This window comes from Martes martes (assembly GCF_963455335.1).
Source record: "Martes martes genome assembly, chromosome: 9".
Lineage (NCBI taxonomy): Eukaryota > Metazoa > Chordata > Mammalia > Carnivora > Mustelidae > Martes > Martes martes.
The window spans coordinates 117,386,426-117,411,457 of NC_137896.1; the positions used below are offsets into that span (position 1 = coordinate 117,386,426).

Consider the following 25,032-nt stretch of genomic DNA (forward strand, 5'->3'; position numbering starts at 1 on the left):
GAATACATATTACAAAGAATGACAACATCGACATTCTTCCTACCTCCTAAAATGGTTCCATTGCTGATAAGTAAAAGCAGATAATGGTAGAAGCACAAATAGAGTTTTTAATTCATCAGCACATAAACCAATTTTGCATCAAAATTTCTCATAACTTTCTCATGTTCACTTGGATCATACATTGATGCATCCTTCGAAACCAAGTTGCATTCAACTCAAGAGAACTAGAGATCCCACCTCTAAATAATGTTTACCCTTATTTCTACCTTAGAAAAGTCTACTGGAACTTAAAAATCTAGGTTTTCTTTTCATTATTATTATTATTATGTTCAGTTAGCCACTGTATAGTACATCATTAGTTCTTGATGTAGTGTTCAATGATTCATCAGTTAAGTGTCACACCCAGTGCTTATCACAGCATATGTCCTCCTTAATACCCATCACCCTGTTACCCCTCCCCTCTGAAACCCTCAGTTTGTTTTCTGGGGTCCATAGTCTCTCATGGCTCATTTTCATAAAAAAGGAAGAAGTACATTGTTTTCAAACATTTTATAATGCTACTGAATATTTTTATGAACATCAAACATTTTTATTAATAATTCTATTAATTCCGTATTCTTGCCAACAAAGCAAGTAGTATTCTTTTTAAAGATTTTATTTATTTATTTTTGCGAGAGAGAGAAAGAGAGAGGCAGAGATAGAAGCAGACTTCCTGGGATGCCTGGGTGGCTCAGTCATTAAGCGTCTGCCGTCGGCTCAGCTCAGGATTCTGGGGTCCTGGGATCCAGCCCCATATCTGGCTCCCTGCTCAATGGGGAACCTGCTTCTCCCTCTCCAACTCCCCCTGCTTGTGTTCCCGCTCTCTCTCTCTCTCTCTCTGTCAAATAAATAAATAAAATCTTAAAAAAAAAAAAAAAAGTAGCAGACTCCCTGCTGAGCAGGGAGCCTGATGCAGGACTCAATCCTAGGATGCTGGGATCATCACATGACTTGAGTCAAAGGCAAATGCTTAATCAACTGAGCCACCCAGGTGCCCCAAAGCGAGCGGTATTTTATGGTCCACTAAAATTTTTTATGTTTTTGCTATGAAAGTAAAGGGTAAAATTGTATGTTCTCAAAAATGTAAGACAACTGACTTCTGCTTTTACCCTGGGGACATTTACAAATTCCAGGCACAGGAGGGAGGCTGAGAATCCAGGCTCTGCATACTCACAAAGCTGCTGCTGGACTCAGAAAAATCATTAGAACTTTTGGCAAAGTCTTGAGAGACCACAAATATGTAGCCAGTTATCCTCAAGACAATCCAATGAATTCTGGGGCAGCCCTTGGGCAAGAAGCTAAAATTAAGCAAGTACCTCTGAAAAGCAGATTAGAGCTATCAGCAGTCTTACAATATAAAATTTAGGATTTCGAATCTATTAGGGCAATGATCCACATTGTTTGGGTGTTTGAATATTTGATAAATGATGTGGAATTCTTTAGAATATTTTATAGGCCAAGGCACTTACACTGGCCACTCCAGACCTTCAGAAAAAAACCCTGAAGAACTCTGTCTCCAAAATCGTAGTGAACCACAGGTAGATGACCCTTACTGAAGGCACAAGGTGGCCTCAACCCAGTAAAGCCCCCATCTACATTAAGATGATCCATCGACACACTCTGCCTACAAGAGGGAACAATGAACCCTCTCTCTATAAGACAACTGCATCATCTGAAGCCTTTACAGTTTTTTGGTTTTTTTGTTGTTTTTTTTTAACAGGAATCCCCGACATTCACTCAAAACTACAAGAAACACCAAATACAGAACCACAGGATTGATAACCAACAAAAAAAGCAGGCAAAACAAACAGACCCTAGGATACTCCAGGTATTAGAGCTGGCTGACTAGGACTTGAAACTAAGTATCAGCATGTGCAATAAATGGAGAAAACTGCAGAGGAAAAGATAGATCCACCAAAGAACTGTGGAACTAAACAACATAAGACCTAAAATTAAGAACTCATTAGACAGATTTAATAGATTAGACAGCACTGAAAACAATAAACTGGAAGATAAGCCTGGCCTTATCTAGTTGTGCTAGTTACTCATTGATTGCTGCTCATCTTCCAAATCTACTTTTCTCTGTCCTGTTCATGAACCCGGGACTGGACCCTGCAAGCACTTCCCCTTTGCCAGCTGGTGCAATGTCTAGCTTGTCCACAGAAAGTGATGGTGGGGGGCGGGTAGTGCAAGGCCTGACAGACGGAGCAGCTTCCTATTCCACTTCTGATGGACTTGGCATAGCTGCTCCTACCATGCGGCTGCCCGCGCAACAGGCAGGACACCCAGCAGCGCTCTCCCTCCAGCCTGCTGGCTGGCACCCAGCCCCACTGGCCCACCAGCACCCAGTAGGCCACACCCGTTCTGGCCTGCAGCACCCCCAAATGCAGGTCTCCAACACCCAGGGGGCTGCAGCCACACCCACTCCAACAGGGAGGGCGGAGTCTCAGTCTGGGGCCTTCCGAGTTTATTCCCTCTAGGGTTTTTTTTCTCTCAGCCACAGAGTAGCTGCTCTCTACAGCTGCTATGCTTGCATTCCTTAGAGTTCTCTTCTGTTCCTTTAAGTAGTTCATGGCCCTTCTGGGAGGCTCAGTTGTTAAGCCTCTGCCTTTGACTCACACCGTGATTAGGATCCTGGGATCGAGCCCCTGCATCAGGCTCCCTGCTCAGTGGGGAGCCTGCTTCTCCCTCTGCCTGCCTGCAGCTCCCCCTGCTTGTGCTCTCTCTCTCATTATCTCTGTGTGTCAAATAAATAAATAAAATTTTAAAAAAAAGCAGTTCATAACTCTAAAGCCAATTTTCCCTATTCAAGTTACTGGTACAGTTTCTGCCTCCTAACTAGATTCGAACTGATAAACTGGTCAAGTTCCATTTTAAGTGTACCTGATTTGTACTTTTAAGAGGTTCTGTTTTTCTCCAGCTGTGCTTTAAAGCCTAGTTTATACCACACATCTTCGAAATTATGTATGTATATGCATATGCGTCTCCTTAGTCCTCTATACCATGTGGCCCAGCAAGTCCGCCCTCCAGCATAAGCCCCTCAGAAATGCACACACAGATTCACTGAGACACACACAAGAATGTTCACGGCAGCACTGCTCACAACAGCAAACACCTGAAAAGAATCCAAATGCTGATCAGTACTAGAACAGACAAATAAACCATGCTCTGCTCGCACGATGGAATGAGCTAACAATAACGAACCACAGGGGTGAAAGTTGTAAATAAATGTTGCACGAAAGAAGTCAGACACCCAAGTACAGGTTGTTTGACTCCGTATGTAGAAAGCTCAAAAGGAGGCGAAATTAACCACGGTGATGTAAGTCAGCACAGTGTTTACCCCTGGGCCAGGGAGTCCCCATGATGGGAGGGGTCACTGAGTGGGGCTTCTGGAACCTGGAAATGCTCTGTTCCTGATCTAAGAGCTGGTTACGCGCTGTGTTTACATTTTGGAAGTTCTCCACGTAACACACTTGTGATCTGCACACTCTCCTGTAGGTATGTCGTTTGACTATCAGTTACATAAAAATGCGGATGATTTATAAACAATCAAATACTATGCTTCTACGTCTCTGACACCTACTCTCCTGGCAAAGCGCCCCCCCCCCATGGCCCCACAGCACCACGTGCCTCTACTGCTGTCCCTGCACATGTCACCTCAGGCTGCGATTGCATAAGCGTCTCTGTCCTGAGCGTTATGTTCAGCCTCAAGGCTGAAGATGAGTTTTCTAAAAGCCTCAAAGGAGGCATTAAATCAGTATTTTAAAAATGACAGAGAATTCTGCTTTAAAATGTACTATAGGCCATGGCACAGGGAAGTGTCTAAGAACAGGAGCACCACACACCTGGCCGGCATTTTCTAGCAGCGGAGCACACAGTCCATCTCAGCAAAGTGCATCCTTCACATGTATTTCATGTACACCGGGGACGGGCACTGTTTTGCAAGGACACATTCACCAAAAGATGTCCTTCTGGAGGCAGCACAATGAAGAGTAGGGCAGGAGAAGTGACAAGGTGTCAACACGATGTGTCTTTCTCCTCTTACATTCCGTATGAGCAGAACAGAATCAGTGAAGGAACTGATAGCATTAGACTCCCACCCTGGATGCTTGTCCCAAACCCCAAATGGCCCTCACCTTCTTCAAACTAGGAAGTCAGATATCAGTGGTTTCCAATTCTGCTATAATTACAACATGTCCTTCTCATTTAAACTTATGAACCACCCTTCCTCCTTTATGCAATTTTATTTTAAATTAAAGTGAATTATTACTATTACTTTTGGGGAAAGAATTTCACAATGCCCTTTGAGGTAGCCAAACACACCACAGGGCATTGCAAAACCAAGGCTGAAAATCACTGCTTCGGAGATTCTGTTAACTGATTTTTATCTCCCAGTTTCTCTAAAACTGAATCTCTTCTGCTATTTTGAAATTTTCATCTAAAATGGATTTTCTAGTCTTGGAAACCAGCAAGTCCCCTAAGAAATACACAACCTTAAAGGAAACCTACTTACCTAACAAATGTGTATTATGCAGCTCGACATACCAGGCCTTTTTCTAGTTAAAAGGATGTAGGGAGTGAAGAAAACAAATTCATTCTCTCATGAGGCTTCCATTCCAGTAAAGAAACAAGGATAACCTTCCATCTCAATTTACCTGGGACTATCCAGTTTCAACACTAAAGGTATTACATTCCAGAAAACCCATCAGCCTCAGGCAAACCAGGGCCATTGGTCACCCTGGCAGAGAGATACCAAATAAGCAAGGAAAAATTTATCAAATAGTGGTAACTGTAATGAAGAAAACAAAGCATGATTTAAAAAAAGAGAGAGAGTAATGGGGAGGGCATTACCACTATTTTGTATAGGGACACCAGGAAAGGCCTCTCTGATATAATGACATTTGAAGAGAGGAGAACAAGCCGTTCAGATAAATGGGGGAAGAGAATTCCCGGCAGAAGTGATGAAAATGGTGAACAGCAAATCTCTAGCTGAAGCTACAGATTGAATGCAATTCCTATCAAAATTCTAGCTGGATTCTTGGCAGAAATTGACAAGCTGATCCTAGGGAATGCAAGGGACCCACAATAGTCAAAGCAATCTTGGAAAAGAACAAAGTTGGAAAACTCACACTTCCCAATCTCAAAACTTATTACAAAGTAACAGCAATCAAGACAGTGTGGTATTGGTATAAGGTAAAAAGACAGATCAAAGTAATAGAACTGACAGTCCAAAAATACACCCTAACATTTATAGTCAACTGAGTTCCAACAAAAATGCCAAGACAACTCAATAAGGAAAACAGAGTCTTTCTAATAAATTATGTTTAGACATCTGGATCTCCACTTATAAAACAATGAATTGGCGGGCATCTCGGTGGCTCAGTCAGTTAAATGCCCCACTCTTGCTTCAGTTCAAGTAATGATCTCATGGGTCATGGGATCAAGCCCTGCATCAGGCTTTGAGGACGCATGGAGTCTGCTTCTCTCTTTCTCTCTCTCCCTCTGCTTCTTCATGTACTCTCTCTCTCTCTCCCCCATCTTTAAAATAAATAAATCTTAAAAAAAAACGAAGCAGGGCTCCTACCTCACACCATATACAAAAATTAACCGAAAATAGACCAAATACCTAAAAGTAAGAGCAAAAATTATAGAAGTTTTTAAAGAAAGATAATAGTAAGACTTCGTAACCTTGGACGAAGCAATGATTTCTTAGGTAAGAAATCAAAAGCATATGCAACAAAATAAAAGATAGGTAAGTTAGACTTAAAACTTTCATCATTCAAACAATACTACCTACAAGTGAAAAGACAATCTACAGAACGAAAGAAAATTCTGGCATATACAGAGATATAATATACAAAGAACTCTTATAGCTCAACAATAAAAGGCAAATAACCCAATTTAAGAAAGAGCAAAGGCTTTGAATAGACATTTCTCCAAAAAAGATATAAAAATGGCCAATAAGGACATGAAAAGATGCAAAACATCATTAGCCATCGGGGAAGTACAAACTAAAACCACAAAGAGATACCACTTCATAGGCTATAATCAAAAAGATAATAACAAGTGTTGGTAAGGGTGTGGAGAAACTGGAACACTTATATGCTGGCGGGGATGTAAAACTGGATAGCCATTTTGGAAAACACTCTAGGAGTTCCTCACAATATATACAAATACCAAATCATTATGTTGTGCACTTGAAAGTAACATAATGCTAAAATGTCAATTATACGTCAATTTAAAACATTTAAATTTAACTGTGGTGATGGTTGCACAACTCTGTGAATATACTAAAATAACCCACTGAATTATATACTTTAAAATGGGTGGATTATATGGCGTATAAACTATGCCTCAATAAAGCTTTTAACTTAAAAAAAAAAATGGAGCTCTCCCCAAAATGGAAAATGATACCTCACTGGAAATAATGTCAAGCAAACCCAAGTGGGCCTTCTGTCAGAAGTGATTCTCAAAAGCAGTTCGCGGACAATACACAGAAATGGCCCAGAGAATTTAATGACTCTTCAGTTCCCTAATGGGTCTAATTCAGATTCCAGTGGGATCCAAGAATCCGATTTTTTTTTAAGATTTTATTTATTTATTTGAGACAGAGAGAGCAGAGAGAGAGAGAGAGGGAGAGGGAGAAACAGACTCCCTGCTGAGCAGAGCGCCTGATGTGGGCCTCAATCTCAGGACCCAGAGATCATGACCTGAGCTGATGGCAGATGCTTAACCAAGTGAGCCACCAAGGTGCCCAAGAATCTGTATTTGTAACAGGCTTCCTAAATTATTCTGATGGAGAGTCAGAAGGGGAACCACTGGACAACTACAACTATAACTCCATGATTTTATGATTCTCCAGTATATATGAAATACCTGTCTCTGGTATCTACCTCGCATTTATCTGGATCTGGTATCTCTACCTAGTGTTTTCCATTCATCTGAGGATCTTAAAATTCTTAATGAAACTCATCTCTGTGAATGAAGAGCTTGAATTTAAAAAGAGGTGGCTTCATCTGCTGGATTAGAGCACCTCACATATTTTTATTAACCTCACGTGTATCCTTTACTTAAGTTACTTGAAATCCTTTTAGAAAGAAGCTGGTTTAAATAAATTTAATAAATAAAAGATCACATATAGTCTCAAAAATTTTGTTTCTCAAACCGGGACACTTTTTTTTCTCAAATATTTGTAACTTAATATACTTTTTATTAAAGAGCTCAGGTATGTTATAGAATCAAATACAAAATAATTTTTATTAATTTTTAAGATAAAACCCAGAAGATTTAAGGAAATTCCATATTTGCCATAGCAACTACTTTGGACTATGGACTACACTCCTAGAACCTAAGGGTATATATTCATTCCTTCCTACAGTTAGTACACTTCAGGGGAAAAATCTGAAAAAATCTCGACATTCTGCTCTCTACTCCATGGATGAAGAAATATGGAATCCCTCCTTCATTCAGAACCAGAATGGACTAATCAGGTGACTGGTGACTGTGCTTTGTGCATTTCAGGAAGGAAGGGAAAAAGGCTGAACTGAACTGAAGAACTAAACCATAGCCTGTTAACCGATGAGTGAAAAGTCCTTCCGAGGCCTGCTATGCTCAGAGAAGCGTCTGCCAACATGTATCCTGTCCTAGTGTTTTAGCCAGATGACAGTGAGCACCAGGGGCACTGCTAGGGCTGGGAGGACCTCACCGGCTGGTGGAGGGTGGACCCTGGTTGCTTTCCCAGGCTTGCCCAAACCGCTGGTCCCTGAAGAAGCACTGGGTAGCCTGGCTGAGCGCTCAGATTGACTGCAGCTAAAGAGAAAGTATTCCCCTAGACTGGCAATCTTTCTCTTAGATACATGCTTTCGTTCTTTTCGGCTGTTCCTCTTCAGCTAATCTCAAAAACATCTGCAGAAACTTCACTGAGGGACTAAATACCAAAAGAGAGGAGTTATCAAGTCTGGCACAATTATATCATTCTACACCAATTTTCTCAATACTAAAAGAGAAGAATGGTATAAGCTGAACCTCAAGGTCCTTTTTGGCTTTGAAATTCCATGATCTCACAATACCACCACTGAAGATGTGCCTTGCAAATTTTAAAGGCAATTCCAAAAAAAACAGAAGTTGTAAACATATTTCTTATCCTTTCCTTCACAGTATTCCCCTTCTTGTATCATCCTAGCTCAAAGCCCCTTCCTTCTCCCTCCGCTGGATTTCTGCAACAGTCCTCAACTCTGATCCTCATCTTACTTGAAGCCGTGATGCTGACCACACTGCTGTGAGATGATTCTCCAGTTATCACCTTTTTCTGGGGCTCTTAACCTAGAATTCTATGTTCTTCACAATCTTAGTCCAATTTCCCTCTCTAACCTTTCCTAGCCCTTCCTTGTGTTAACTTACACTTCAGCAAACCTTCCCGTACCTTCTTCTGTAACATATTACACATTTCATTTGTTTATGTCACGCCCCCTACCTGAAATTCTCTCTGCCATACTTCCCACTTAGGCTCCATTCTTCAAGAATGAGTCCAAGTCTCACCTCTAGCCCTTTCTGACAACCTTTCTTAATTTCCTGGAGCACTTAGCTTAGCACACACCTTCGGCATGTGGCTAATGCTACCCTCCACCGGCAGCTTTGGCACGGAAGAGGTCTGGAGAGATACTTCTGCCTCATTTTCTCCAGGTAAGCCCCTCAGCTTCGTTATGGGGTGAATATGTAACACACAGCATCTACAGGAACCATGATTAAACTACAGATTTTTAAAAATCAACTAACAGTTTGAGTGTAATCATTCAAAATTTTGCAGGGATGGGTTCGTTGCCAACTGCATTTTTTCAGCTGTGTTCTAAAATTTAAGGTCATTCTTTAGGTTTGGGTTGATACTTCCTGTTTAACACTTCCCTTTTTAAAAAGGGAGGGGGCAAGATTTCACAGTAAATCACCGCAATTTTTAATTACAAAACTCTGAGACCAAAAAAAAAGTCCAAAAAACAAAACAGAGAACATAGTTTTGAACTACAGTATAGGCATCTTAGCAAAATTGTACTTGACAAGGAAAAGAAAGAGACATTTTGTCTGGTCAGACCTTTTAAACAAAATGGCACATGTTTTTCTCCACCAGCAATGTGAAATGCACAATTTTTTATGTAAACCACATGTGCTCTGACAAGTACCACCACTCCTTTCCCCACTTTAACACCAGAAACATGTTACTTTAACTACAAAGTTTTTGGTCTTGCTTAATAAAGAACACTTAATCTGGTCTTTTCCCTTCTGATAGTAATATTGAGATAATATGGATACAAGTCCACATTTGCCACTTTCACTTCTATATAAAAAGGCCTCTTGAAGAGCCAAGAAACCCTCCCCTAACAAGCTCTGTGATGAAGTGTTAGTAAACATTAGAAAATGGGATCGCAGGCATGAAGTATTGAATTAAAGCAATGTCTTCAACATGTCTCTTTAAGCTGAAGTAAAAATATTTTAACCAATGTGCTAGAGATTTTAATTCAAAATAGTCTGAAAGTAAAACTGTAATGAAAAAAAATCTTTTCTTTAAACTATGTTGGCACATGAGGAGCTGTACTGATTTCAGAGGACAGAGAAGAAAGGGGTGGAAAAAACCCCACATGTTTGGCAAATTTATCTGTCAAGCAATTGTCAAAAGCTGATTTTACTTTTCTTCAACAAATAAAGATCATTCGACATGAGCCAGTGGTACTCACATGCAGGGCCGAGGGGTCTGGCAGGAATTCAGCATCTTCTCCAAAGATGAAATCGGGGGGGAGCTCTGGGTATTGGGCATTGAAAATGATATCCCCTGAAAGAAAAGAAACCATCAGGCCCTTATTATTTCCTTGCTAACTTATGAATGTTCCGGGGCATGCATCAGAAACACTTCCAAAAGAAGTTTATATTAGTGTAACAAAAAAACAAAATTTGGGGGGCGCCTGGGTGGCTCAGTGGGTTAAAGCCTCTGCCTTCGGCTCAGGTCATGATCCCAGGGTCCTGGGATCGAGTCCCGCATCAGGCTCTCTGCTCAGTAGGGAGCCTGCTTCCTCCTCTCTCTCTGCCTGCCTCTCTGCCTACTTGTGATCTCTGTCTGTCAAATAAATAAATAGAATCTTTAAAAAAAAATCTGAAAGGCACTCTCTGAATGATTAATTGTTCAAACGAAAGAACTGATATCATCTTTTAAACTAATATGCACAGGAACACCTGCGTGGCTCAGTCGGTTAAATGTCCGACCCTTGGCTTCGACTCAGGTCCTGGTCGCAGGGTCATGAGATGGAGCCCCGCCCACAGGGCTCTGCACTCAGGGCAGAATCTGCTTGGTATTCTTGGCCCCCTCTCTCCCTTCACTACTGCTCCCCCCCCTTCTTTTGTGCTCGCTCTCTCTCTCTCAAATGAATAAAATTTTTAAAAATAAAATAAATATCCACAATACGCAATCAAAAAAACTTTATCTCCCTACCACATTATAAACATAAATACCCACGTAGAAAAGCAGCAGCCTGGGGCGCCTGGGTGGCTCAGTGGGTTAAAGCCTCTGCCTTCGGCTCAGGTCATAATCCCAGGGTCCTGGGATCGAGCCCCACATCGGGCTCTCTGCTCCGTGGAGAGCCTGCTTCCTCCTCTCTCTCCCTGCCTGCCTCTCTTGCCTACTTGTAATCTGTCTGTCAAATAAATAAATAAAATCTTTTAAAAAAAGAAAGAAAGAAAAGCAGCAGCCACATCCAAAGTACATGCAGATTTTTTTATAGGAAATATGACTGTCCAATCACTGCCTGCTAATTAATAAATTTTTATTGGGAACTATTTCTCTAAGGATAAAGATCTTATCTTGAAGAAATTAAACATACAAACCTTTGGTACAATGGAAAGAGTATTTGGCTTGGGGTCAAAAAAGTGAGGTTTATATCCACAATTATCCTAATTATTTATTAGCTCAATTCATCTTGGGCAAATTTTAACTGCTTTAGACATCCGTTTCTTTCTCAGAAAAGGGGATCTAATAGTACTGATACCACAGTTTTGATGTGAAGATAGAGACAGCATGCCTATCGCAGTGTCTGGCACACAGTAAGCACTTAGTAATGATACAGGAGTTCTACTAGTCATTACTAATACTATCTTGAAACACAAGACAAATTACAAAGTGTCCTTAGCAAATTTGTGTTACGTTCTTCCACCTCTGTTCCTTTCCTGTCTCCTTCTTTAGCTTTTTTTTTCCCCTCTGCTCACCTCAAGAACCAGTACTCATCATTCTGCTAGTACCAACCATCAAACTAGTATATCAACAATCAAACACACATACTGGGTTCCAGCATATAAGAGTATATATGCGTGTGTACATGCACACACAATTCTATCAGTCCAGTCATTTTTCCTGCTCAAACAATATCTTCATAGTAATATCCAAATTGATACACTCAGACTTCAGTTCTCATCTGAGCCTTTCTTCCTACATACTATGTATTTCTTTTTTTTATTTATAGGCACATATCTTTGTTTCTCAGAAGTCATTTTTTTTCTTCAAGATTTTATTTATTTATTTGATAGAGATTATAAGTACTCAGAGAGGCAGGCAGAGAGAGAGGAGGAAGCAGACTCCCCGCTGAGCAGAGAGCCCAATGTGGGGCTCGATCCCAGGACCCTGAGACCATGACCTGAGCCGAAGGCAGAGGCTTTAACCCACTGAGCCACCCAGGTGCCCCCAGAAGTCATTTTTTATCAAGATAAAGTTATTTCCTTAAGTACATGAGTTCAATTAAGGTTTTTTAAATTATGTTATGTTAGTCAACATATAGTACATCATTAGTTTTTGATGTAATGTTCTATGATTCATTGTTTGCATATAACACCCAGTGCTCCATGAAATACATGCCCTCCTTAACACCCATCACCAGGCTAACCCATCTCTCCGCCGTTCTCCCCTCTAAAACCCTGAGTTTGTTTCTCAGAGTCCATAGTCTCTCATGGTTTGTCTACTTCTCTGATTTTTCCCCCTTCATTTTTCCCTTTCCTCTCCTAATGTCCTCCCATGCTATGCCTTATGTTCCGCAAGTAAGTGAACCCATATGATAATTGACTTTCTCTGCTTGACTTATTTCACTTAACATAATCTCCTCCAGTCCCATCCATGTTGATGTCAAAGTGGGGTATTCATCCTTCCTGATGGCTGAGTAATATTCCATTGTATATATGGTCCACATCTTCTTTATCCATTCGTCTTCTGAAGGGCATCACAGCTCTTTCCAGTTTGGCTATTGTGGACATTGCTGCTATGAACAATGGAGTACATATAGCTCTTCTTTTCACTACATCTGTATCGTTGGGATAAATACCCAGAAATGCAATTGCTGGGTCATAGGGTAGCTCCATTTTTAATTTTTTGAGGAAACTCCACACTGTTTTCCAAAGTGGCTGTAGCAACTTGTATTCCCTCCAACAGTGTAAGAGGGCTCCCCTTTCTCCACAACCTCTCCAACATTCGTTGTTTCTTGCTTTGTCAATTTTTGCCATTCTAACTGGTATAAGATGGTATCTCAGTGGTTTTGATTTGAATTTCCCTAATGGCTAATGATGATGAACATTTCTTCATGTCTGTTAGTCACTTGTATGTCTTCTTTGGAGGTGTCTGTTCATGTCTTCTGCCCGTTTTTTGACTTATTTGTTTTTTGGGTATTCAGTTTGAGAAGTTCTTTATAGATCATGGATACCAGCCCTTCGTCTGTAGTGTCATTTGCAAATATCTTCTCCCGTTCTGTGAGTTGCCTCTTTGTTTTGTTGACTATTTCCTTTGCTGTGCAGAAGCCTTTTATCTCAATGAAGTCCCAAAAGTTCATTTTTGCTTTTGTTTCCCTTGCCTCTGGAAACATGTCTTGAGAGAAGTTGCTGTGGCCAATGTCAAAGAGGTTACTGCCTATGTTCTCCTCTAGGATTTTGATGGATTCCTGTCCCACATTGAGGTCTTTCAGCCATTTTGAGTTTATCTTTGTGTACAGTGTAAGAGAATGATTGAGTTTCATTCTTCCGTATATAGCTGTCCAATTTTCCCAGCACCATTTATTGAAGAGACTGTCTTTTTTCCACTGGATATTTTTTCCTGCTTTGTCAAAGATTATTTGACTGTAGAGCTGAGGGTCCGTATCTGGGATCTCTATTCTGTTCCATAGGTCTATGTATCTGTTTTTGTGCCAGTACCATGCTGTCTTGATGATCACAGCTTTGTAATATAGCTTGAAATCAGGCTCTGTGATGCCTCCAGCTTTGTTTTTCTTTTTCAACATTTCCTTGGCGATTCGGGGTCTTTTCTGATTCCATACAAATTTTAGGATTGTCTGTTCCAGCACTTTGAAAAATGACTATGTATTTCAATGTCAAACTCAGCAAGTCTACAAACATGCTCAGGACTGTTCCTATTCCCACTCCTCTCTTCCCCTAGTTGAATTCCCTATTTCTAGAGATTCCTTAATCTCTCATGCTGTGACTTCAGTGTCCTCTTCAACCTTATCCATACCCTTTATACTCTTAGAAAACAAGTCATCACAGTTCTTTCTCCAAAATATTTCTCATAAGGGTACTTCCCACTGCTAAGAGCTCTATCCAGGCCCAGATGACCTAGTTCATACATTATGCATCCAACAAAAACAAAAATTGAACCCTGCTCTAGCCACTAATGATCGAAGAAAAAATTCTGTTCTTTTAGAGTTGACTAGAAGAATTCAATTATCAGACCCTTTTAAATGGTCTCCTGATACAAGTGTCAATACAAAGGTGGTTCTTCTCAAGGACCATACATTTAGTTAGGGAGGCAGGAACATATACACAGAACCATAGAACACAGAGCAGTACAAGGTAGTACATATACTTGATCTTCCTAAATATCTTGCAAGTTTCCAGAGAATAAGCATACCTATACTTATTTCATATTTCCAATGGGGGCAAAGTGTGACATAAAGAATATATTCAAGAAATACTCTAATATGTGAAACAACTCTACTCTCTGAATTGGATATCTAAGTACTGACAAAAATCTACAATAAGAAATAAAGTTCAGAAGAGTTACTTCTACCTCTTTCTATAGAGAATAAATATGAGCAAGAAAATATACCCTTCATACTTACCCAAAGAAAACAAAAACACTACTTCCAAAAGACATATGCACCCCTGTTTTTACTGCAGCACTATTCACAATAGCCAAAATATGGAAGCAACCCAAGTGCCCATGGAGAGATGAACAGATAAAGAATAAACTTGAAAGAAGTTGCTGTGGCCAATGTCAAAGAGGTTACTGTCTATGTTCTCCTCTGGGATTTTGATGGATTCCTGTCCCACACTGAGGTCTTTCAGTCATTTTGAGTTTATCTTTGTGTACAGTGTAAGAGAATGATTGAGTTTCATTCTTCTGTATATAGCTGTCCAATTTTCCCAGCACCATTTATTGAAGAGACTGTCTTTTTTCCACTGGATATTTTTTCCTGCTTTGTCAAAGATTCACAAAGATGTGGTATATATACACTAAGGATTATTACTCAGCCATAAAAAAAAAAGTGGGGGGGGCGCCTGGGTGGCTCAGTGGGTTAAAGCCTCTGCCTTCAGCTCAGGTCATGATCCCAGGGTCCTGGGATCAAGCCCCGCATTGGGCTCTCTGCTCGGCAGGAAGCCTGCTTACTCCTCTCTCTCCGCCTGCCTTTCTGCCTACTTGTGATCTCTGTCTGTCAAATAAATAAAATCTTAAAAAAAAAAAATGTGATCTTGCCATTTGCAACAACATGGATGGACCTAGAGGGTATAATGCTAAATGAAATAAGTCAGAAAAAGACAAATACCATATGATTTCACTCATATGTGTAATTTAAGAAACAAAACAAATGAACAAAGGGGGGGAAAAATGGAAGACAAACAAAAAACAGACTCCGAACTACAGAGAACAATCAGATGGTTACCAGAGGGAGGATAGGCAGGGGGATGGGTGAAATAGGTGATGGAGATTAAGAGTACACTTATCTTGATGAGCACTGAGTAATGTATGCAAGTACTGCATCACTATATTGCACACCTAAAATTAATATAATGCTGTATGTTAACTATACTGGAATTAAATTTTTTTAAATAGAAAGATTAACTTTCATAAATTAATTAAAAACTAAAATGGACAAAATATTTGATAAGACATTTCTCCAAAGAAGATATAGAAATGACAATAAGCATACAAAAAGATGCTCAACATCATTAGTCATTAAGGAAATCAAAATCAAAACCACAACTTGAGGGGCACCTGGGTGGCTCAGTCGATTAAGCAACACCTTCAGCTCAGGTCATGATCCCAGGGTCCTTGGATCAAGCCGCACATCAGGCTCCCTGCTCTGCTTCTCCCTCTCCCTCTGCCCCTCCCCCCGCTCATGCTCTCCCTCTCTCTCTCTCAAATAAATAAAATCTTTTTTAAAAAAACACAATCTGGGGACACCTGGGTGGCTCAGTTGGTTAAGCGGCTGCCTTCGGCTGAGGTCGTGATCCCAGCATCCTGGGAACGAGTCCCACATCGGGCTCCTTGCTCAGCAGGGAGCCTGCTTCTCCCTCTGCCTCTGCCTGACACTCTGTCTGCCTGTGCTCACTCTCTCTGACAAATAAATAAATAAAATCTTAAAACAAAAACAAAAACACAATCTGGAGTGCCTGGGTGGCTCAGTTGGTTGAGCGACTGCCTTTGGCTAAGGTCGTGATCCTGGAGTCCCAGGATTAAGTACCGCATCAGGCTCCCTGCTCAGCAGGCGGTCTGCTTCTCCCTCTGACCCTCACCTCCCGCTCTCTCTCTCTCAAGTAAATAAATTTTTAAAATCTTAAAAAAAAAAAAAAAAAACAAACGCAATCTGATACTACTTCATACCACCTATGATTGCTACAATCCAAAAGAACAACAAGTGTTGGTGAGGATGTGGAAAAACTGAAACCCTCATACTCTGCTGGTGGGGATATAAAAGGGTGCCATCACTTTGGAAAACAGTTTGGCAGTTCCTCAAACTGTGAAATAGAGAATCACCTTATGACCCACCAATTCCACTGCTAGGTACATACCTAAGAAAAGTGAAAACATACATCCACACAAACACTTGCACATGAATGTTTGCAGCAGCATTGTTCACAACAGCCAGAAAGTAGAACCCAAAGTCCATCAACTGATTAATGTAGAAATAAAATACAGTACATACATACAATGGAATATCATTCAGCTATAAAGAAAGAAGTATTAGTGCCTTTTATAATACGGATGACCAGGACACCTGGGTGGCTCAGTCATTAAGCGTCTGCCTTGGGCTCAGGTCATGGTCTCAGGGTCCTAGGATCAAGCCCCACATTTGGCTCCCTGCTCAGCAGGAAGTCTGCTTCTCCCTTCCCCTCTCCCCCTGCTTGTGTTCCCTCTCTCACTGTCTCTCTTTTGTCAAATAAACACATAAAATCTTTAGATAATAATAATAATAATATGGATGACCTTGAAAACTTTATACTAAGTGAAAACAGATACGAAAGTCCACATATAGTGTATGATTATTATATAATTCCATTTATATGCGATGTCCAGAATATGTAAAGCCACAGAGATAGAAAGAAGACTAATGGTTGCCAGAGGCCAGGACAGGGAGAGTGGGGAAGGACTGCTAATGATAATGAGTATAAAGTTTCTTCTGGTGGGGATGAAAATCCATGTTGGAATTAATACTGATGGTTGTATAACTTTGTGAATATACTAAAAACCACTGAACTGAACACTTCAAAGAGTAAACTGGATGGTGTAAGAATTATATCTCAATAAAACTTTTATAATCTGATGCAAAAATCTGTTCTATTTTAATCTTAACTTAAACACAAATATATTAGCAAGTGGCTACTCAAGGGTTATGAGTAAATTTACTTTTTATAAATAAAATCATCTTGGGGGCACCTGGGTGGCTCAGATGGTTAAGCATCTGCCTTTGGCTCCGGTCATGATCTCAGACTCCTGATCAAGCCCCACATCAGGCTCCCAGCTCAGTGGGGAGTCTGCTTCTCCCTCTCTCCCTGCCTATCCCCCTACTTGTGTTCTCTCTCTCTCTCTCTCTCCCTGTCAAATGTGTAAATAAAATCTTTAAAAAATAAATAAATAAAATCCTCTTGAAAATAGAGTTGGAAAGTTTTCCATTTACAGAAACTCTACAATGAGGTCTTTTTAAAAAGCAAAGAATATTCTTATAAGATGAACACTAACAAAGATTTTTATTTTCAAGAAGATCCCCCAGGGGCACCTGGGTGGGACTCAGTCAGTTAAGCATCTGACTCTTTTTTTTTTTAAGATTTTATTTATTTATTTATTTATTTGACACAGAGAGAGAGAAAGAGAGAGAGAGAGAGCACAGGCAGGGGAAGGCAGAGGGGCAGAGGCAGAGGGAGATGCAGACTCCCCGTGGAGCAGGAAGCTGGATGTGGGGCTCCATCCCAGGACCCTGAGATCATGACCTGAGCCGAAGGCAGAAGCCTAACCAACTGAACCACCCAGGCGCCCCAAGCATCTGACTCTTGATCAACTCAGGTCTTGACCTCTCAGCTCAATTCTTAATTTCAGGGTGGTGAGTTCAAGCCCCACCTTGGGCTCCATGCTGGGCATGGAGCCTACTTTTAAAAAATTAAAAAATAAAAAAATAAAAGTTCCTCCAAATGCCCCCCCCTTTTTTTAAAGATTTTATTTATTTATTTGACAGACAGAGATCACAAGTAGGCAGAGAGGCAGGCAGAGAGAGAGGAGGAAGCAGGCTCCCCACCGAGCAGAGAGCCCAATGCGGGGCTCGATCCCAGAACCCCGGGATCATGACCTGAGCTGAAGGCAGAGGCTTTAACCCACTGAGCAACCCAGGCGCCCCGCCCCCCCCTTTTTTAAAGATTTTATTTATTTATTTGACAAAGAAAGACAGTGAGAGAGGGAACACAAGTAGGAGTGGGAGAGGGAAAAGGAGGCTTCCCGCTGAGCAGGGAGCCCAATGCTGGGCTTGATCATGACCTAAGCCAAAGGCAGACGCTCAACAAATGAGCCACCCAGGCACCCCCAAATGGCCCCTTTTTAAAGGAAGATACTGGGGAATTTTTTTTTAACTTTTGTTTTTTTTTTAAATTTTTAAAGCAGCCAAAAGTATTTGAATATACAATAATTCTTTAAAAAACAAACAATGTATACCATAGTAGCACGCCCTCAACTAAAAAGATCTCTTTGGAGAGAAAGAGGGAGATTACTATATTGCATACAGTAAAAACATTATACAAGTATTTTTCAAAACAAGGGAATAATTTAAATATCTTTCAGAATCTCATACTCTTACATTTTAGAATCTCTCAAATACTTACCTCCAGACCTCAAAGAACCCCTGAAGCACTTTGCCTCAATACTCTATAGCTTATTTGAAATAAAACGTGGCAGTGTTTTCTTGCTGTGGTGAACAGTCAGTAAATCAGTCAAGAACATTTATTAAAAACCCACCATGCACAGATGCACATACTGGACACCTGGGGAGTTATACCGGAAGTAGAGAACATAGTACGTGACCTCAAGGCAGAGATGGTGGAGAAAAGACCAACACAAATCATACGGGAGAGCAATAACATTGTATTTCCTTTATTCCACCCTGGAGAAGATGATAGGAACACAGAGTACACATTACTTGGATACTGCTTACTTCAACTTTTCATAAAATGGAAGAGTAGGCAAGAGAACAAAGTAATAAAAATAGGTCCAGAGGTGATATAAGGTGAGGTTAAAAAAAGGAACAAGGAAAAAGTAAAGAAACAAAACCCCTATAACGGCCGAAAGTGTTATGACCACCTGACAACCAAATGATCGTGTCGCATCTTGTTTCCCAGAACTCCTTAAAGATTGCTAGGCTACCACAGTGGGACCAACGGGGCAGAAGTTCTTCCCTTTGAAAATACCTACCTAACGTGGCTCATAATATTACACATACATGAACTCACAGAAATTCCAGATGTAGTTAGTTTTTATTCACACGCTGGTACCTTGGCAGCTGACAATCTTTTTTTTTTTTTTTAAAGATTTTGTTTATTTATTTGACAGAGATCACAAGTAGGCAGAGAGGCAGGCAGAGAGAGAGGGAGAAGCAGGCTCCCCACTGAGCAGAGAGCCCGACACGGGGCTCGATCGCAGGACCCTGAGATCATGACCCAAGCTGAAGGCAGAGGCTTAACCCACTGAGCCACCCAGGTGCCCCGGCAGCTGACAATCTTTAGAAGCTATAGCACCATCCCCAGAAGGCCAATCACCAGATCTGGAGGATGGAGCAGATGTCCTGCCCCCCAGCTACAGAAAGAACACAGCTGGTCTACAGGCTCCTCTCCTTATTCTTACACCAGTGAAATACCATCGTGTTAGTTTGTCTATCTTAGAGTTTAAATAAGTGCCAGGAAAACAGAGTTTCAAAGAAACAATTCAGATGGTAAATAACCAAAGACCAAAGAATTATCCCTATCAACTGCTGCATAAAATGGTAACTTACTAAAACTCCAAGTATAGGAAGTAAGAGTCAGACATCAATCTTGTGGAAATGCCAGGGTGACGGAGATTTTCAGTGGAAAGGTAGGTTCAAGCAGTAGTTTTACAAAAGACTTTGGAGAGGTGACTCATTTCCAAGAGTTTGCTCCAACTCTCGATAATGTTTCCTTACGCTTAAATTTAATTCTCTGTCTCTCCAAAAATTTCATCCACTGGATCTTAAAAATTTATGGAATGATTCTAGTTTCACTTTAATATCATAGCCCTTCAATGATCTGCAGGCAGTCCTTGTGACCTCCCTTTCAACCTCACCATGAGTCACCTCTTCACCAGGGGAAATACTCCAGTTTCTTTCACGATTCCTCACATAACATGGCCTCAGTTTCCTTTATTGCCCTCTCCTCTCTCTTCTCTGCATGGGTACCAGTTTGTCTGTAGCCCTGCTCCAGGGTAATAACCCAGAACTACACATAAGATTCCAAGTTTGCTCTAAAGAACACAGAATCAAGTAAAAAAAAAAAAAAAAAAAAATCCATGCCTTCATTTTAGATGCTAAACTTCTATTAATAAATACCACTGCAAACTGAAATTGCTTTTTTGGCAGCCACATCAGTGTTGATTTGTATTGTGCTTCCTATCAACTAAAAGCCCAAAGACTTTTATATACACACTATTGCTAAGCCATATATCTCTCATTCTTAATTTGGACAGCTGAATTTCGGAATCCATTTCAGGATTTTAAATTTATCCCTATTATATTTCAATCTTGTTAGATTTATCTCTCTATTTACAGCCTGTTATAATATTCTTAGATTCTATTCCAATTTTGGGTTGGCACTCCCAGTTCTGAGTTATAAACAGATATAAGCATGCTTCTGGAAAACTCCCTCTCTGGCAGCCACAGTTCAATTAATCAGTACCTCTTGGGTACAATCATTTAAATAATATTTACCCAATAACACCACGAGACTAAACATTCATCACAAGGATATCATGAAGAAATTTATCACGTGCCTCAAAGATGTACTCTTTGCCCTACAAATTCAGAGATAGGGTCAATGATTCCATTGTACAGCACACACTCTGTCTTGAGAGGTAGAATTTCTTTTCCTATATCAAGGAAAAGAGACTATAAAGAATTATCGTATCTGAGAGTTGGCATAATTTCCATGAAACATGTCCTCAAAAACTACCTGTAGGAGAAAGGATGGAAACGGGGGCAGATGAAACAGGTCATTTAAATTGGCCTCCTTTCCTTATGAGACTTCCTTCTATGAGATCCCTATCTCTAGACTGAGACTACATCTAATCCTTTGCATTCCTAAAACTGTGCTGTACAACAGAAATACAAATCACGTACCTAATTTTAAACTTATTAGTAGCCACATGACAAGAATAAAAGGGTGAAATTAAATTTTAAACTATTTCTTATAATTTTATATATAGTACAATTCTCCTCTTTTGTGTACAAGCACATGAGTTTTATGGCATGCATAGATTCATGCATATATAGATCTGTGTAAACCACCAAAACTAGGATACAGAACAATTTTATCACCCTCCCAAATTTCCTCAGGCTATCCCTTTGTAGTTAAACTTTCCCACCATCCCTCAGCCCTGGCAAGCTCTGATCTGTTTGGTCTCTGTCCCTTCAGTTTCACATGGGCCAGAATGTCATACAAATGGAATCATATGGTATGTAACCTTTGGAAACTGGCTTCTTTTCACTTAGCAGAGATATTTAAGAACCCGCCAGATATGCTGATATATTTAAGTGCATCTATCAACAGTTTGTTCCTTTTTATGGCTGACTAGTGTTTCGTTCTATGGATGTACAGTTTGTTTATCCATTTACCCAATGGATGACATTTGGGTTAGTTCCAGTTTTTGATGGTCATGAATAATGCTACTACAACTATCAATGCATAGGTTTTTGTGTAAACATAAATTTACATTTCTAGAGAAATGATTATCCTTTCTGGATACCTAGAGTGGAATCAGTAGGTCATATGAAAAAAAATGTATCTTTAACCCTAAAACAAACTATCAAAACTGTTTTCCAGAATGGCACTTTCATTGAACAGTCACACAAAGCATGAGCATTTCAATTGCTACACATTCTCACCAACACTTGATGTGGTCAGTTTGTCGTCGTCGTCACTGCCCTTGTTTTTCGTCTTTCTAATAGGTGTATCACAGCATCTCAATGGTTTTAATTTACTTTTCCCTTATGACAAATGAAGTGGAGCATCTTTTCATGTCCTTACTTGCTATGTGTATATCTCCTTTGGTGAAATTTGTCTTCTGTCAGATACGTGATTTGCAAATATTTTTTCCCACTGTGTCTTATCTACTCAAACCCTCAAAAGCATTTTCAGCAGAGCAAAAATTTTTAATTTTGGTGAAATCCAATTTATCAACTTTTTTGAGGACTGGGTTTTTTATGTTGTATCTAAGAATTAATTGCCTACCTCAAGTCACAAAGACTTCCTGCTATGTCTTCTCAGAGTCTGATAGTTTGAAATTTGAATTTCAGAATATGATCTGAGTTATACTTTGTACATGGTTTAAGATACAGGTCAAGATCCTTCTTTGGAGGCAGGGAGAGCCATATGAATGCCTAACTGTCTGGCAACATTTGTCAAGAAGACTATCCTTTTTCCATTGAAGTGCTATTGCATAACTGAAAAATCAACTGACCATATTTATGTGGTTCAATTACTAGACTGTTTTGTTTTACTGATCAGTATCTATCCTTTTGCCAATACCACAATGCCCGAAGAATCAGTCTTAAAATTAAATAGTCTGACTCCTCCAACTTTGTTCTTCTTTTCTTCTTTTCAAAATTATTTTTATTATTCTAATTCCCTTGCCTTTCAAAATAAATTTTTATTTGTCTTTTACATATTTTATTTATTTATTTGAGAAAGAGTGAAAGTGAGAGAGACAGACAGTACAATCAGGGGGAGGAACAGAGGAAGAGGGAGAAGCAGACTCCCCATTGAGCAGGGAGCCTGATGTAGGGCTTGACTCCCAGGATCTGGGATCATGACCTGAGCCGAAGGCAGATGCTTAACCAACTGAGCCACCCACCCACCCATATTTTTTTATTTCTTATTTAAATTCAGTTTAATTAGCATATAGTGTGTTATTAGTTTCAGCAGAATTCAGTGATTCATCAGTTGCATATAACACCAAATACTCATTACATCAAGTGCCCGCCTTAATGCCCATCATCCAATTATACCATTCCCCCATCAACCTCCCCTCCAGCAATGCTGTCTGTTTCCTATAGTTAAAAGTCTCTTATGGTTTGCCTCCCTCACTGTTTTTATCTTATTTTATTTTTCCTTCCCTTCCCCCATGTTCATATGTTTTGTTTCTTACATTCCACATATGAGGGAAATAATATGGCAATTGTCTTTGATTGACTCATTTCATTTAGCATAAAATACCATCTGGTTCCATCCACATCATTGCAAATGGTAAGATTTCATTCTTTGTGATGGCTGAGTAATACTTCATTATATATATGGATAAAGAATACATACATATGTATGTGTGTGTGTGTGTGTGTGTGTGTGTGTATAAATTATATATATCTCCATTCATCTGTCGCTGGACATCTGGGCTCTTTCCATAGTTTGGCTATTGTGTTGTGGACATTGCTGCTGTAAATATAGGGCTGCATGTGCCCCTTTGAATCACTATGTTTGTATCCTTTGGTTAAATACCTAGTAGTGCAATTGCTAGATCATAGGGTAGCTCTATTTTTAACTTTTTAAGGAACTTGCATACTGTTTTCCAGAAGTGGCTGTACCAGTTTAAATCCCCACCAACAGTGTAAAAGGGTTCCCCTTTCTCCACACCCTTGCCAATATCTGTTGTTTCCTGAGTTGTTAAAATAATATTTTTTAAAGATTTATTTATTTATTTATTTGACAGAGATCACAAGTAGGCAGAGAGGCAGGCAGAGAGAGAGGGGGAAGCAGGCTCCCCATGGAGCAGAGAGCCTGATGCGGGGCTCGATCCCAGGACCCTGAGATCATGACCTGAGCCGAAGGCAGAGGCTTTAACCCACTGAGCCACCCAGGCACCCTGAAGTAATATTTCTTTTTTTAAAGAGAAGAACTTTATTCTTTATTAAGATACCGTGCTAGAAATATTTTTAATATCTATAAAATCCTGCTGGGATCTTTATGGGGATTGCACTAAAACTGTAGATAAATTCAGAGAAAATAACTTAAGTATATTGGGTCTTCCGATCCATGAATATGGTATCTTCCCATTTACTGGGATCTTCAATTCCTTTCACTTGCATATAAATCCTGAACATAGCTTTTTAGTTTTATAACTAAGTATTTTTTCTTTTCCTTTTTTTTTGTAGGATAGGTATTATAATGGCACTTTTTAAATATTTTCTGTTTCCAATTGTTCTTGCTAGTATAAAGAAATAGGATCTAAAAAAAAAAAAAAAAGAAATGGGATTGACTTTCTTATGCTGACCTTGTATCCTACACATCTCTGAAAAACTCACTTATTAGTTCCAGAAGTTTTTTAGAAATTCCTTAGGATTTTCCATGTAGACAAATATGTCATATGTGAATAAAGGCGGTTTTACCTCTTCCCTTCCAATCTGTATGCCTTTTATTTCTTTTTATGGCCATACTATACTATCTACAACTTCTAGTATAATATTGTATAGAAATTGTAAAAGTGAACATCCCTGCTTTGTTCTCAATCTTAGGAGGAAACCATTTAGTCTTTCATCACGTATGATGTTAGTTACAGGTTTATTCCCAGGATAAAATCCACTTGGTCATAAATGTACATGTATCTCATATATACTTTTTTTCTGCTGGATTTAATTTGTTAATGTTTTTTAAAGAGTTTTGCTTCTCTCTTCAAATGAGGGATACTGATCTATCGTTTGTCTTGTTTCATTTTTCTTGTACTTTCTTTGACTAATTTTGATACCAGGAGAATTGTGGCCTTATAAAATGAATCTGAAAATTCTGTGTCCACTTCAATTTCTGAAAGAGGCTGTATATTAGGGCTGTGTCTCCTTTAAATGATTGGTAGAATTCATCTGAGATAATCTGGGCTTCACTTTCATTTTTGAAAGACTATTTTTAACTATGAACTCCATTGTTCTAACAGATAATAAAACTATTCAGATTATCTATTTCTTCTTGAAAGAGAACTGATAGAGGGGCGCCTGAGTGGCTCAGTAGGTTAAGCGTCTGACTTCAGCTCAGGTCAAGATCCTGGGGGCCTGCTCAGCGGGGAGGCTGCTTCTCCTTCTCCCTCTGACCCTTCCCCCTGCTCATGCTCTCACTCACTCTCACTTTCTCGTTCTCTCTCAAATGAATAAATTTTTAAAAACTTAAAAGAACGTTCTAATGGTTTATGTCTTTCAAGGAATGTGTCCACTGCACTGAAGTTGCTAAAGGAACTGG

The 25,032-nt window shown here is 39.8% G+C and overlaps 1 protein-coding gene across 2 annotated transcripts in view; it reads right to left on the bottom strand.

The window, feature by feature from the left end:
- The window catches only part of BABAM2 (BRISC and BRCA1 A complex member 2), a 401,322-nt gene that overhangs the window by 303,523 nt on the left and 72,767 nt on the right, over nucleotides 1-25,032 (bottom strand). For both annotated transcript variants that reach the window (XM_080812666.1, XM_080812665.1), the window contains exon 4: nucleotides 9,765-9,859. In XM_080812666.1, the coding sequence (XP_080668792.1) occupies nucleotides 9,765-9,859 (95 nt within the window). The remainder of the gene's footprint in view (nucleotides 1-9,764; nucleotides 9,860-25,032) is intronic.